The sequence below is a fragment of the Molothrus ater genome, chromosome 6, assembly GCF_012460135.2.
Source record: "Molothrus ater isolate BHLD 08-10-18 breed brown headed cowbird chromosome 6, BPBGC_Mater_1.1, whole genome shotgun sequence".
NCBI classification, from domain to species: Eukaryota; Metazoa; Chordata; class Aves; order Passeriformes; family Icteridae; genus Molothrus; species Molothrus ater.
This window is the reverse complement of record NC_050483.2, coordinates 692,662-708,155: the sequence shown is the minus strand read 5'-3', so window position 1 is coordinate 708,155 and position 15,494 is coordinate 692,662. Positions and strand designations below refer to the sequence as shown.

The 15,494-nt window shown below is 41.9% G+C and overlaps 1 protein-coding gene across 4 annotated transcripts in view; it reads right to left on the bottom strand.

The window, feature by feature from the left end:
* The window catches only part of MICAL2 (microtubule associated monooxygenase, calponin and LIM domain containing 2), a 76,540-nt gene that overhangs the window by 45,702 nt on the left and 15,344 nt on the right, over window positions 1-15,494 (bottom strand). For all 4 annotated transcript variants that reach the window (XM_036384621.1, XM_054515268.1, XM_036384622.1 and 1 more), the window contains exon 2: window positions 6,349-6,700. In XM_036384621.1, coding sequence (XP_036240514.1) covers window positions 6,349-6,612 — 264 coding nt within the window. In that variant the 5' untranslated portion in view covers window positions 6,613-6,700. The remainder of the gene's footprint in view (window positions 1-6,348; window positions 6,701-15,494) is intronic.

Genomic DNA, 15,494 nt, shown 5'->3' with positions numbered 1-15,494 from the left:
GAATGTGAATGCAGTGTTCAACAACTGTGGTTTCACTGCATGTTCATAGGTGATTTACTGCTTCTCCATTCATCTCAAGCAAACCTTCCCTGCCACTCATCCTCATTAGTCCCATGTTTTCTAGAGCTTTGAAATAGAAGTTGCTTATCAAAATCCTTAAAAATAATTCTACAGTGGAAATCTGGTGCAAGGCTTTAGAATCCCTGTCCTAAAAGGCAAAAGCAAAGAAGCACCAATATCAAGATCAACAGCTTGTCTTTCAAGTATACCAAACACACCTAGGTGCCACCTAAAATGTCAGTAGAATGTGGCCTTCAATATTCCCAAAAACCTTGACAGCTTCTGAATTCTACTATCCAAGCACTGTTTGTTTGTTTTTTTAAAGAAAATACACACACACACATACAAAGCAGCTGAATGCCTCTTTGTAAAAAGCCACAACCTTTCATTCACTCAGCTTCCTAACTTGGCAGTCATCTTCTGGCTGACTAGTTCAAGTTTTGTGGATTTCACAGGAATGCTTTTTTATTAAAATAAGCAAGCTAGCAACACTATCTAATATATCTGCAACAACTTTGGTGTGTTCATTATAAACCCTGATTATCAGGTTTGGAAATCTCCCTATTCCAATAATTATTTTGAAGAAAATAGTAAATCTGGCAAAAGGGATGGGTATTTACTCTTTAGAAGATGAAAGAGGTTACAATTTTCATTATAATATGGATATTTTTTTCCGTTGGAGCATAACTGGCTTTGCCTTCTTTCATCTTACAATTCAATTACCAATACAATTGTCTTGAGGGATGTAATCAGTCAGGTCAGTTGAACACTCAAACTCACTGGGTTCTGTACCAGTATGTACAGCACTGGAGAAACCTGGCTGAAAATCCCCACTGCCTCTGAAGGATCAACAAATGCCAGCACTTGGGGAGGAAATTTGGCCACTTTACCTGCAGGTTCATACATGCTGGATGATTTGCTTCATTAAGAGACAAGTATTTGTTTAGCAGGACAGAGGAAGACACGTGGAACCCAACCTGCCTGATTTACCACGAGGGGCAAGACTGCAGAATGGGATGTTTGTAAACAACTGAGGACTGGAAGGAAGGCACTTTGTACCCAACAAGACTGCAGAATGGGATGTTTGTAAACAACTGAGGACTGGAAGGAAGGCCCCCTTTGTACCCAACAAGAAGCAGAGAAACCTGGCACCCTGTGCTCATCCTGCCGATCACCCTATGGCTACAGAACAGGGCAGCACCCAGAGATACCAGGAGCTCCTTTCCCCTTCTCAGCTCTCTGGGAAGGACAGCACCAGTAGAGGAGGTTTGGTAACTCCCAAGGTATTCTTTAGAAATGGAGACAGTGTGAAAAGGAGTGGAAGGGGTTTGCAGATAAAGACCATCCCCTGTTTTATTGCTCATAGGTACACCAGTATGGTTAGAACAGGGAGACGTGGCTCGGGTTCAGTCAGAAAACCTCCAACCCCAGCTGTGACCCAGGGCTCCTCCTCTGCTGACTCACACCCTGGCCCAGCTCCCCGGAAACCACAGGCTCTCTGTACTGCTGTGCTGGATAAAGCACCACCATGGAGCCCTCTCTGCAGCAGGGACACAGATGCCACCGGGTCCTGGTCAGACTGACAGCACATGACAGTACCAAGAAGAGCCACTTCATCCTTATGTAAGTCATGGAAACATGGTCAAAAACAATTTTAGAGTCATTCTCTTGCAATAAGTCTCCCAACAAGAGTTTTTGGAAGGAAACCTCATCTATTGTAAAACAAGATTTGAAAGGCTGAGTTCCGGAATGAGTAAAAGAGAGGCATCTGAGGACCACGTTTAATGGTGAACACAGTGGTGCTGAGTTAACCAGCTGGACTCAATCTTAGAGGCCTTTTCCAACCTAAATGATTCTATGATAGACTTCAAGATCATTGAATTTGTTTTTTAGGGTTTTATATGATTCCATATACACATATACCTACAAATGCACATAGGTATGGTTTCAAAACTTCTTAGCTTAATTTTATTTCCTTGCTTTATGCTAATATTGTTCAGCGTCAAAACAGCAGCTCAGACTGTACAAGTCTCCTGCCCAGGAACTGTGCCCAAGGGAGGGTCCAAAATACTGACAATGCTCAGAGGACCAAAGCTGCACCCAGGCATTTGTCCCTCCTCAACTGGAGCTTTGTCCCAAAACTCAAATACCCAGAGAGAAATGCCAGAGTCTACCAAGGCAGCTGATAATTACACAGCAGCACTTCAAGCAAAGTTTTCTTAGTTCTCAAGTGTAAGCATGTACTTTGCAAAAAAACAGCATACATCTTTGAAGGGGAAGGCAACACCACATTTGCATGCTTCAGAGAACCAACACTCCCTCTCAGAGTAAGCCTGGGAGGTTTCCATGTGCAGAAATTTCTGCTCCCCTGAAGCATGGGAGAGCCTGAATTTCGGGCGCACAGCATGAGCCAGGTGCTACCCCCGATACATATTCATACCTAGCTCAAACATCAGTGGGAGCCTCATTTATATGTGCCTGCACATATTCCCATCATTTACACAGGTAAACTGAAAGTAAATGTAAATCAAGTGCAAGTAATGAATCTGCTCCATACAGAGAGGCAACATTCACAGATGTCTTAAAAAGGGTAATGAATATACTAACACTAGCTGGATATATTCTTGGTCAGTATTGCATGATGTTTTGCATGTTCAAAAATTTAGACTGATATTCAAACTGCTAACATAGGGAACAACATGCATTAAACCTTTAATGTTCTTTGATTGTCCAGCTTCATCCCCCAAAGAAACAAATAATCACTTCAGAGTCCAGCCAGGCTCCTCTGCATTAATTAGCAGAAGATGAAAACCAGAAAGAAATTTTGTCAGCATAAAAAATTTGTGCTTTTTCTGCACATATTTACAAAAAATCACAGTGTGATATCTACAGTTTTGCCTGGTTAGTACAAACTTTTGTTTCTTTCTAATGCTGGTGAACTAGGCAGGTGCCAGCTCCAGAAACAAATTTTGAACAGGACTCATTCCCAACTTAGAAGTTCAAGATTGAAGGAAGTTTATGTTTTATGAAGACTTAACATTCACACAGGCGGACTCCTACAGTTTCAGAAAATTCATTTCTGCCCCAGTTCTGTTCATGTCTTTCTACAGCACTCTGGCTTTATTTTGGGGTAGGTTGTTTTGCTTTTTTTCCTACAAAGAATTCAGGGAAAATAATGCTCCCAATAAGACAACTCTGAAATAGCAGTGGGTTTGAACTTCTTGAAAATTCGTCAACCAGTTTTATTCTTCCAGCTTAAAACTGTATCACTGTAGAAACTTTGAAAGCCATATTTGGCAGTTTTCTTCAAGAGCAGTTAAGACACAGGATTATTGTTATTTAGCTGGAGTGGAACATTCTGTATGTATAAAACTTGTGTATATTGCAATGAGTAACTCAAGCATGGTTTAAGAGTTTATAAGCACAAAAATCAACAAGTACAGCATTCAGCTCTTAAATACCATGCAAAAAAAACCCCAAAACCCAGCAGTTTTGGGATGAGGCAGTAGATTTTCATTTTGTTTAAAAAAAACCCCAAAAAACAAAACAAAACCCAAACAAACAAACAAACAAAAAACCCACCCAAAAACAAACAAAAAAACCCCAACAAGCCTCCTATGAGTCATTATGAGTCATTTAGAACCCAACTGCATCTTCTCTATCTCCTCCAAAGACTGGGAAGATTGCAAAGCCATATCTAAGAACCATGAGCTGCAGGCTCATCTACAGCATTCAAGGCCACAACCTCATTTAAAGCCTTGAAGTCATGTATTTTTTTAAGTGATGCCTACTAGCAACCTTGGCTCTGTTTACAGAGCTGCAACTGCAAGAATCCACTTGGCTCATTGCTCAAGTTGTGATGGTGCTTGCTAAAGCAGGGTTTTCACTTGGGGCAGATGTGCCTCGAGCAGCTCCAGGCAGCCCCATGGAGGTGAGCGCCGGGCACGGCTGCCAGGATGCAGCTGTGAGCTCCTGTTCCACCCCTGCAAACAGCACAGAATAAGACACAAAGCTAAAATCACCAGTTACACTGCAGGTAAGGGTGCTGTGCATGCTGCAGCCTAACCTCTCTGCACTGGCTGGGCTGCCAGCATTTCTGAGAACCTCTTATCTGTGAGTGGAGCTGTCAGAGCCCACCATCTCAATGGCTGGGGTCCACGCTCCTCTCCCAGCACAGCAGCCTCCCCTCCTGCAGGGCCAGGCACAGATAGGCTCTGCAGCAGCCTGTGATTCACACCCCAGGAATGTTTGGTAGATATCCCCACTGGGGCCGCTGGTCTCATTGCCAGCAATGTGAAGATTCATGTTTCTCATGTTAAATCAGCGATGACACGCTGAAGTGCAGCTCTGGGCACGGGCCAGGCTCATGGTGAACATCTCCAAGTATTTCACGGAATATCTGGACCCACACTCTTGACATGCAGACTTTCTACAGCCATTTGCACGTTGGTCGCATGTGCATCATAGAAAATGTCCATTAATTTCTGCAAATACTTACACCATGCCACTCAAAATAAATCTTTCATCTCAAGGGGCAGTAATACCATACTTCAAACACCGTGGAAGGTGTTGATTAGCTTCCTCCTTGGCAACATTGTAAAGCATTACACAGCCTATATATTTTATGCACCAACCCACTTCCACAGAATCTTCTCACAAAATAAATATTAATCACTTTGCTTAGGAAGTTTACAGAACAAAGTCTTGGCTTTGTAAGGTCACCGTTTGAGAGAAGACTTAGTTTTTACATTTCACATGGGTCTTAAAACTGCTTTTTTGTGTTGCAAACACTTCCCCAAACTTCCCACCACAGAAATTTGGACCTGGGGCTGTATGTGTATGGTGAGGTGCATGTGGAATATTTCCTAAAATTTTTTAATCATCAGACAGTTTCTCATTCCTTCCATTTCCTGTCTGTTTTCATCACAAAGATGCTCCATGACATATGTTCAAGGACTTTTCCAAAGAACAAAAAGGGAGGAAGGAAGCACAGGTCAAAAAGGGAAATGAAGGGAAAAAGGAGAGGAGAAAACCAGAGCCTGCCAGGAACACAGTCTAAATAGCTGTGATGACACTACTTTACTATATAAAACTATATTAAGGACCCTTATGACCTTAAAAAACATCAATAATCATTGAGAAGTTATAAAAAGTGAATAAAACCAGAGGACTCTCTATGTACTGAAGGTAACTTGGTGTTCTCCTCACGCGTTTGAGAAGTTTCAGTCAATGATGCAAACCAGAAGAAAGAGACTTTCAACACTACCTATCTACTGAGTCCATGAAAGAACACTTCAGTGATAGTTTTAATTAAAAAACCCTTCACATTTTGGTGTCTATATATGTTATACCCCAGTATGCCCCTCCTCTCTGTTCTACCTCTATATAGTCAAGTAGCTTCTTAAAAGTTACCCTTCTTGGGACAACATTTAGCCATCACTTGGCAGTAAATGAATGAATTGCTCTTGAGACAAAGCTAGTAGAATTATTCTGTGATAGCCAGATGAAACAACCGGCCGGAGTATTTTGCACAGTTTTGTCAGCAAGACTTACGTCAGCAAGATTTAGAGTGCTCATCGGTGCACTCTATCAAAATATGTAATGCATGCTCGGTGAAAAGATCATTTCCTGTCCTCTCCACAACCAAGCAGACCATCTCCCTCAGTAACTACCACAGAGCAATTACTCACATTCTGCTTGTGAAAAAACACTACCAGGAAAGGACTTCAATCCATAAATAGAGCAGGATTGTATTTTGCTGTTGTACAGCAACTGGAGCCAATGCCAGGTGACAGAGACAGATCCCCAGACCTCCAAGCAGCACCTTCAGAGAGCAGCTTAGGAACTGCTGCTGAAACACATTTGGCCAGCCCTGGTCTCTTACAGCATACACAAAGCTGAGGAGCCTGAATATGTTACAGTTTGTACCTTGCAAACCCCTGCTTAATAAAGCAAGTAGTTCTTGAGAGTCTGTCATGAATGCAGCCTATTTCTTCAGAAGTTTGCATCTTACACCCATTTGGTGATGAGGTATAAAAAGGACAAAGTCTGAGACAGACTGTAAAAGGATGCTTTAAGGCTCACTCTTATATATTGTGAGTTTCCACAGAACTTTCAGAAGAAAAACACTTTAAAATTTGTCTAAAACCAGTCAATAACCAGTTTCAGCATATTAAAGGAAGGGTTACTGAACAGACACACTGTAAGTGATGGTAGAAACCTTGCTTCTGCAGAAAAACAAGTTTAAAAATTCCCAAGCTATGAAATCCAAAACTGAATTCTACTTACCTTAGTGTTCATACAAGACTTCCCGCGTTTATACTCTTTGTGACTTGCTCTCTTATCAAGCTTGTTCCACAAAGCTTTGGCCTTCCATGTGGTAATTCTTGATTTTAGTTTGGTGTAAAAGTTTCTGTTGTCCAAAGGATCTAAGTCAAGTTGGCGAGTGAGAATATTGAAGGCCTGAATGGTGCCTTTGCATGTTGATGCTTGTACAAAGTTTTCAAATATCTGGCCAGCTTGATTGTATTTTTCATCATCATTTTCCTCCATGTTCTGAGAGCAGAGAATGATTAAGCTGGAGCTCTCGTGCTGGGGCACAGGTGATCAACAATAGCAAGTACTTCCACACATGTTATTCCTAGAAAAGACAAACACAGGTCATATTAAAGCAGGTTCTGTATGATAAAATTAAATCCACAAACTGCACATACAATATGAACATAAAACCCCGGCATACAGTGACTAGCCTGTTGGGAAGGATGAAAGCTTGACAAGAAAGTCTCACAGATATGTATGCTTAGCAGAAAGATTTTTAAATGTAGAGTCTGATGAAGGAATAGAGATAGAAGCGAGTTTTGTACAAGCAGGCACAAAAAGTTAGTAGCGATACCCAAGTGTCACAAACAAACATCCCATATTTGTGCTGTCATGACTTATACTCACAAAGACTGTTATAAAAGCCCTGCTAACTCAAGCCTACTGCTACAAGAAGAACCAGCTTCACTGAGAGCTTGAGGATTTAATTTTTTTGTTGTTGTTGTTCAGTCCTAGATAACTGATGTACAAACCCCAAAAGTCCAGATTTTTTCCCCAAGCAGAATTTATGTAACAGCAAGTGATATTTTGGTCTTAAGAATTCATGGAAACCTGCAGCCAAAAGTCAACATGGTTTGATGGATTTTTTTTTTTTTTTTTTTTTTTTGCTGTTGCACAAGTTAGGGCCAAGGGTGCAGCTTACCCAGAGCAATTTAGAATTGGCACAATCATTTGCCACAAGCAAATGTACAAAACAGGCTAAGCAGAAACATCATCACAAGTTACACCAGAACTAAAGGAACCAGAAAACAAGTAATCATAGAGAGACCCCCTTTTCCTAACACTCTTGCCAAAATGAGAAAGGGTTTGGCGCTCTAGCACGTAGAAAGGAATTTTATCTCCACGTCTTCACATGTTCCATGCTGAAGTTATGTGTTTGGAGTCTTACCTTGTCATGTGCTGACGATATAAAGTAATGATGTTTGGCTTGCTAAGCCCCACTGGCTTTTCCTAGTAACATGATTACTGTCAAAGTGTGCCTGATATTCCAGATAAATACCCTTACATTCTGCAAGAGCAATGCTATTCTAAATTAACACAAGTTTCAAAGAACTAAAATACTTTCATTGCGGCACTCCCTTATCCTTCTTTAACCTTGTTCTTCATATCTAATGGGGAGCATCTTAGAGTCAGCCAAGGTCCATAGAAAGTATCCAAGTGGCTTTCACATTTTCCAAGAATATTGTTACAGGTTATGTATAAACTTGTCCTCAGAAGAAGGTTTACCTGGACTCAGGTTCAGAAAGTTAAGTCATGTATTCTTTTTCTTGCTATTAAAGAATTATCTGCCAGTCCAAGAAACCAAAAACTAAATCAATGCTTGCCTAACTTCCCACATAATTAGTTATTTTACTTGGAACGTCATCTGTTGGCTGATAGTTTCAGAATAAATTGTTAGAAAGGCCTTTGAAGTCATGCTTCTCAGTCTAACACTGTTCACAAACTATTCATTCTCTGCTTGCATTTCCTTCAAAGAAGAAAAAAGAAAACATAACCAGCGTATTTAAGTAAAGAAGAGCCCCACCATGTCTGTCTTACCATCCTCTAATACAGAAAAATATTATGCAACTTATTAAAGAGATCCCACAGGGAGATATAAGGAAGCATTTGGAATACTCACATTCCCTGTCTGTGCTCAAAATAAATAACCTTTGTATGCACATCATCAGTCTGTTGTGGGTTTGTGGGTAAAATGAATTGGCAATGTTGAGAGTTGTACATTTTTTAAGACCAAATGTCATGATTAAATGTTTGGTGCCAAGAACAAGTCAGGAAATTTTTGTTTTCCCCTCTGAATACTTCATTTATAGTACGTTTCATGCCCTCTTCTACAGAGCTTTGTGAGGTAAAAGCACAAACATTTTACATGCCCTGCCTTTCAGAAGATCTAATTTTTCAAGCAGCTGAGTACCATGAGCTCCCATTGCCTCAGAAGGAGCCCAGGACATGGTGCACTTTCCCAGCTTGGAGGCCTCGATGGTTAATGAGCACAGCCCCAGGAGCTGCGTGTCAGCAGGAGGGAGCCTGCCTTTGCCAGCCCCGGGCAGGTGCGAGGGAGGGAGGCCCGGCATTCCCCTCACCCTGCTGCCTTTGGGAATGCAGAGCACACAAAGGGTTTCGGTCGGTCCAAAAAGGACCAACAGATCCAAAAGTTCCACAGGAAAGGCAGGGAACAACCATGAAACACAGCACAAGGTGCTACCATGAGGCTTGAACAGCTTGGTGTGCATGCGCCTCAGGATTTGAGGCCCACAAAAAAAAAACACTTAAAATCAAGGCTGAACACTTACTTTACCCAATGTTTATACTTGCCTGAGATATTTCACTAACAGAGAAGTAGTCCTTTTCCTTTTCTCTCAAAATAATTCCAAGTGGGTTCTCAGGGAGCGGGGCAGTGTCAGTGACACATCCCACTGAGGGCACGTCACTGAGGGAGGGAGCGGCAGTCACACACGCTCTCCTCTGCTCTGGCATTCACATTCTCTGAAAAATCCCTTCACCCAGGACTTTTCTCCTGGGAAGCTGAGACACCTCAGAGAAAAAGGAAAACAAATTCTTATCTCATTTGCTTCTCCTGTGTTGTGCTCCCATTTAGAATGTGGTTGGAGATGGTTTACCCACAGGTGATTGTTTCATTGCATTCTGCTGTGAGTTGTTTTCACTCTTTGGCCAATTGGGGCCAAGCTGTGTCGGGGCTCTGGAAAGTCATGAGTTTTCATTATTATATTTTTAGCCTTCTGTAAGTATCCTTTCTGTATTCTTTTGTATAGTTTAGTATAATATTTTTTAATATAATATAGTATCATAAAATAATAAATCAGCCTTCTGAGAACATGGAGTCAGATTCATCGTTCCTTCCTGCCACAGGGCACCCTGCAAATACAGTACTGTCACCAGAAACTCATGTTCTGCTCCTCCCTCACACCTACCAGAGACTTTGCTGACACCACAGCTATGAAACAGTGCTTCCTCTGCACTGCTTTATTAGCTCACCCCAAGACAGTTGTGTTCATAAAACACAAATGTCTTTGAAAGGTAACTCTTGGCATAACTGGTAAGCCCATGTGATCACCAGCTCTTAACTCAGTGCCTTTTTCTGCTCCCAGAGACTGGAGTTTTATGGCCTCAGCTGTTGCCATCCAGCAGAGAAGTGGGGGAAGAGCAGAGCTAAGAGAGGAGAGCGGTATCTGAACCAAGCAAAGAAGGAAAGCAAGCATGAGGCAGTGCTGATAACAGCAGGGACAAGGCAGGACCCACTGCAGGCAAAGGGAAGGGACAAAAACATTTTTAGCATGGAGTGGAAGTAGGTGCTGCACACACACAAGCCTGGCCTAGCCTTCCTCTGCCTTTCCACTGGGGAGGACAGGCAGGACTATCTCCAGCCATAAAACCTCCCTTCTCCAACACCACAAAGCCAAGACTGAGACTATTTTTTCTGGGCATTAAATCTTCTCCTCAGGAACTTCCAACACACTCCCCATACTGAAAAACTGAGGAGTGGCATTGGCATCTCAGAAGACATTTGCTCACTAGTGAAGCATTTCTCCTTGCTGTGTCAGAGGTCATATTCTCCAAAAAAGTAACATTTTGTGGTCAACAAAGCAGGATGAGACAGGAGACTCTGGTTACTAAGGTTTCTGGATTGCTGGAAACACCACTTAATTTCTCCGTTTTTTTTTTTTTTGGCATGAACACTGTGTTGACAGATGACAGAGCTGAAGATGGTGCTCTAAGTATATGCAGCTGATGGAAAAGTATGCATTTCTTTCTGAGGAGCCACTGATATTTCACTGCAGTATTGCATATAACTACTAGAAGCAATGCAATAAGGATAAGGAGTTCAACAGGGTCATTCTTGCCTATAATTATAAGTTTCCTGTTCTGTAACTGTCTTAAAGACTTAAGAGGGAATGCATTAACTGCTTACCTGTAGCAGAAAAATTAACAGTGTTTGGCAAAGTACTTGAGTTCTTAGAGTATTATAATTTATCCTTTTACTTCCTTCATCATATAGATCACTCTCGGGATGAAATATAGAGCCAAAAATCTCATCAAGGTGAGTATTGATGCTGAAACTGCAAATGATGCTTTTTAAAGTGACTTTTAAACTTCCTCTAGTAGCACAATCCAAAAATAAAATGCATTTTATTTTAAACTTCACTGAAGTGGTGCAGAGCCCAATAAAAATTTGGGTCAGTGAAAGGAAAAGAATGAGAGAGCAGGAAATAGGCTGCACAAACAGTTCTTTTAAGTCAGAACTGAAGCATCTGTGGGTTAGACACAAGAATTGCCATTTTAGGTCCCCTGCATGATGTATTAAGCATACACAAGAACTTGGCCTTGCACCCAGCTTCCCATGGCATTGCAGGAGTCTCTGGAGGACACAAAGTACACTGGGAAGAAGAAGGGCTCCATTTCGATGGTTCCTCCACTGTCAGAAGTTATCCCTGCCTCCTTTCTGCCTCCAGCCAGGGCCAACAGGAATGTCAGATAAGGAAAGCTGAGAAGTGTTGCTCATGCCTGGTGGCTGCCCAAGAAGAAAGTGAAGATCTTGTTACAACTAAAAGGAAAGCAGTGCAAAAGAGGCAGAGAGAAAGCAGAAGTTAAAGCAATGGCACGTGCACTGATGTATCCATAGGAAAACTAATGGCTCTAGTCCTGGGTGATATCTCCTGTCAGCAAAACAAGCTCTGCTACTGCAGACAATCTTGAGAATACTGAAAAAAGCAGCTCCACTGTCAGGGCAATTCCACTAAGTATCTCTAGTCAGATGGATGTATGGAGCTGGTTCACATCTGCACATGGAGTCTCTCAGCAGCAAGCTGAGCAAGCAGTAAAGCTGACATATATGAGTCATTACAGGAAAATAACATACTTTTTGACAGCAGCACCATACAAATTGCTTGGCAGCAAGGTCTTGAGGTACTACCAACAAAAATTAAAACCCTCTTTTGGCTTATGTGTCCCACTGGAATGAGAACAACCCTAATTTAATTCAAAATTGAAGCACTTAAGTTCTTCCTTAGTCCCTTAATGCGCTGCTTCTAATACTTGAGAACATGTTCCTTGGGGAGATCAGGAAAGGATTCAATTCCCAGCACTTAATACCACTAATCCTGATTCCACTTTCAATACAACCCTAATTCTGCCATGTTTACCAAGAATAAATTCTTTTATTGAGACTCCAGTTTGGCATGCAGGATACAATACATTTATTGTTGGCTTAAGGTTAGAAACAACAACAGAAACAAAAGACTGCAGCAATCACAGCAGTCATCTACTCCAGCCCTTCCTCATCATCAGTTTAAAGTAGAATATTTCTGCTGCCTCTTTCCCTGACTGAACTAAGAGATCAATACCATCATAAAATGTGAAGTTTGCAAGTAAAACTGCTGTGTTACAAAACTTCCCGAGTCTTTCAGTTTAGTTTCTATTGTGATGCACTTTGTTTTTGTGGAGACCATTTTAAATGTAAACATTTCTGTCTGGAGGAAACACAGCTTTTTGGTGGTTTGGTTTCTTTGCATGTTGTCCTAAAAATGACATAAAAGGAAAAAAAATTCTATGTAATTCTGGTAACAAGTGAAGCTCTCATTTGCTTTGCTTATAAAACTAGCTAGAAGCATGTTGGCCTGAAATACTAGTTTTGTGCTGGCCACAAACAGACAACCCATTCCTTAAGATGCACAGTCCTACCACAAACATCAGTGAAGGGAAGCTGCCTCTGAACAAAGGCTCACAAACTGTCTCTCTAAACAGCCAGATTACTCTTCTGTATTTTTATAAAAAGCCAGCTTCCACAGAACCCCTGCAAAATAACTTTTCAGGCCAAGTATGGAATTCCAAACAGCTCCTGCTGAGACACTGTGTGCCTGTGAACTTACAAGGTTACCGTGCACGCTATCAGCTCGTTTTGCAGTGGTTATATGAGACATTTCAAACACAGCCTTCCAGCAAGTGCAGCTGTGCCCGTTTAACCTGCTGCAGCTGGGAGCACCCACGATAAAATACAGCTGGAAACATGTGCACAAGAGCACCAAGGCTTGGCACTGGGTATTTTAGATTCGTTCACAGGAAGCAGAAAATAAAATGACCTATCTGTACGGTTTTATCTGCCACAACAGAGACTGAGTCACATTCCACACATTTTAAAGCTGGAAGCTTTAAAAATAGTCGGTTTGTTTCTTGATGTTACCAATCTGAGCTTTGCTGAGGGACTGCACTAAGACAAGGACAAGTAAAGCGAGATCAGCCCCATGAGGCAGACAGCAGCTTGCGTGTGTCCCCACTCACAGAAACACACGGTGCTGGCAGGGGTAAAGAGTGGGGGCTGCCCCAGGGGCCACATGTGCACCCCCAGGGATGGGGCTCAGACCTCTGCTGGGCCCAAGGACACAGCACTTGCCAGCTTTCAGATAAATCCCACAGAGAACTGGCAGCCACAGAGCTCACACTGTTCTGCTGCCTGCACAAGAAGTCCTGTCCTGTAAACATCTGTAAACTAAAACCCTCAAGATACTCATTTTGCAAAGCAAAGGCACAGATTTTTCAAATGAACGACAATACATAATTTTGTATGCAGCTTGTATGCAGCTTACAAACTACTCATCTACTTATCAGTAATACCATAATTTCTGAAGAATGAATTTTAAAGCAATGTTGTTGTAGCTACACCAGTGGAAATTATAACTCTAAACCTTCAAGTCCAATGGTTTCAAGGAGAAATGTCTTTAGCTCAATTCTTATTCTGTGCAGGTTACAGTAAGTACTTAAAAATTTTTTTTACAGGCCTGCTAAAAGCTCTGCTGCAAAGTCCCAAGTTTCCATATAATCTACATCTTCAAAGGTAACTGTAGATGATTCTACCACACGCATAAATAAGATATTAAAACCTGACTCTTGTTTAGACTGGTTATGAGGAAGAACATTTTTCAGCTCTGTTGTAGTAGATGAGAAACACAATATAAACAACAGTAGAAAGTTTATGCTGATGTTTCCCTAGGTTAGGATCACAAGAACGAAGGAGACAGTATACCAGAAGGGCAACATCAGCCTGCCTCTTAAGAAAAAGAAAGCATACTCTTAAGAAAAAGCACCTGTTATTTAAGCTAGAAAGATGGTATGGATGTAGTCTCAGTGAAAACAATTTAAGCTCTTTGAAACTCCTGCCTTTCTTTTTCTAAAGTGACACTTATAATTTCAAGCTCACAAGCTAGAACAGCATAGATAGTAATCACAGAATAGGCAGTGCTGGTTGTCCTTTGATCAGCACAAGATTTTCTACTTTCAATAGGATGTTTGGAACACTGAGCCAGACTAACTTGGAGAGCAAGTAATACCCTGTTTTCCATTCCCAAAATCACAGCAGCAGGGAGATGGCAGGGCCAGACACACTGAGCAGGGATGGATGACACAAGAGGATGATGGAGAGGGAACTCTGGCACCACTCCTGCCCAGCTGCCAGTGGGAACTTGAACATCCCACTTCTCTCACAGCCCTGTGTCCTCCTCTCTGTTCCTCACCCTCAGGTCACAGGCAAAACTTTGATGGCACAACTGTGACTGTGAGGAAGACAAATAAAAGCATACCATGTAGCTGGCAGAGCCCTGTCAGCAAAATCCCTGCTATATATAAAGTTATACCAACAAAACTGAGCTACATTCAGCAACAGTTCCTCTACTACAGCATTCCCTTTATGCATGGGGACATAATTACGGAGGTAAATACACCATAAAAGAAAACAAGCACATGAAGCAGTAAAAAGCAGACTCTCTAGTCAGCAATCACAGAAACGATGCTGGTTTATGGCACTTGGAGAATAGGAATAATGCAGAAGGATGGGGCAGCAAGACAGGCCATGAGCTGACCCAGCAACGTGACACTGCCAGAGCCCAGGAGGGGCCACCTCATTTCTGGTGGACCCCAGCAGGGAGCAAGGGACAAAGAGCGCCACCAGTCTGAATCCTTGAAGCCACCTGATGCCCATATACAGCCTGTCTGTCCCCTCACTGATCTCCCCCAACCCAGAAAGCAAAAAAGAGCAGCAATGCTGCTTCTCTGAGAGCTGGCCAAAAATATCTGCTGGAGACACCAGAAAGTGCCCTCAGAGAACACTGGATGCCAAAGCAAGGCTGTCTTTTGTTTCTCCTCAGGATTTCTGTGAGAAAGGAAATTAATATTTGTTCAGGGTTTTTTGAAGCAAAAATATGAAATTACGGCTGTGCTGAAGCAAACACTCCAGGTTATGTCTTGGGGGAGGAAAAGAACAGCACCAGCATTAGTTTTCATAGATTTGTGCCAAAAGCTCTCAGGAGTGTATTTCAGATCATCTTTCTACACATCGTGGATGTGTAGATCTCTGCTCTCCAGTATGTGTCCCTCTGGTTACTGGGGCTGTGGCAATTACCCAAGAGGAATAAACAGCTGGCACTGGGGCTGCAAGACCCTGAGGGCTCCAGTCCACAGTAATTCATTTGGCAGAGCTGCCCTCATCTGTAGACATCAGACTTCCAGATCAGTAGCAAGGATTAATCCATTGAAAACACAGACAGGATTGCTTTGCCAATGATCAAAGAAATGAAACGTTCTGGGCAGTATTTCATATGCATACACACACATTTTTAGGAATCAACACATTCCATTTTCCATTACTGTAATTTTATTTTTTTTCAACACAAGGTATCACACAGTTCTTCCTGTGTTTTACTGGGGCATTAATCCTATCAATCACACTGAAATCCATGGAAACCACAAAGTTAAAGAATCAAAGATGCCCAAAAGCAGTTTTGAGTTGTAAATGAGGTTTCTTGAGTGCAGCAATGCCAATTCCAAAAAAC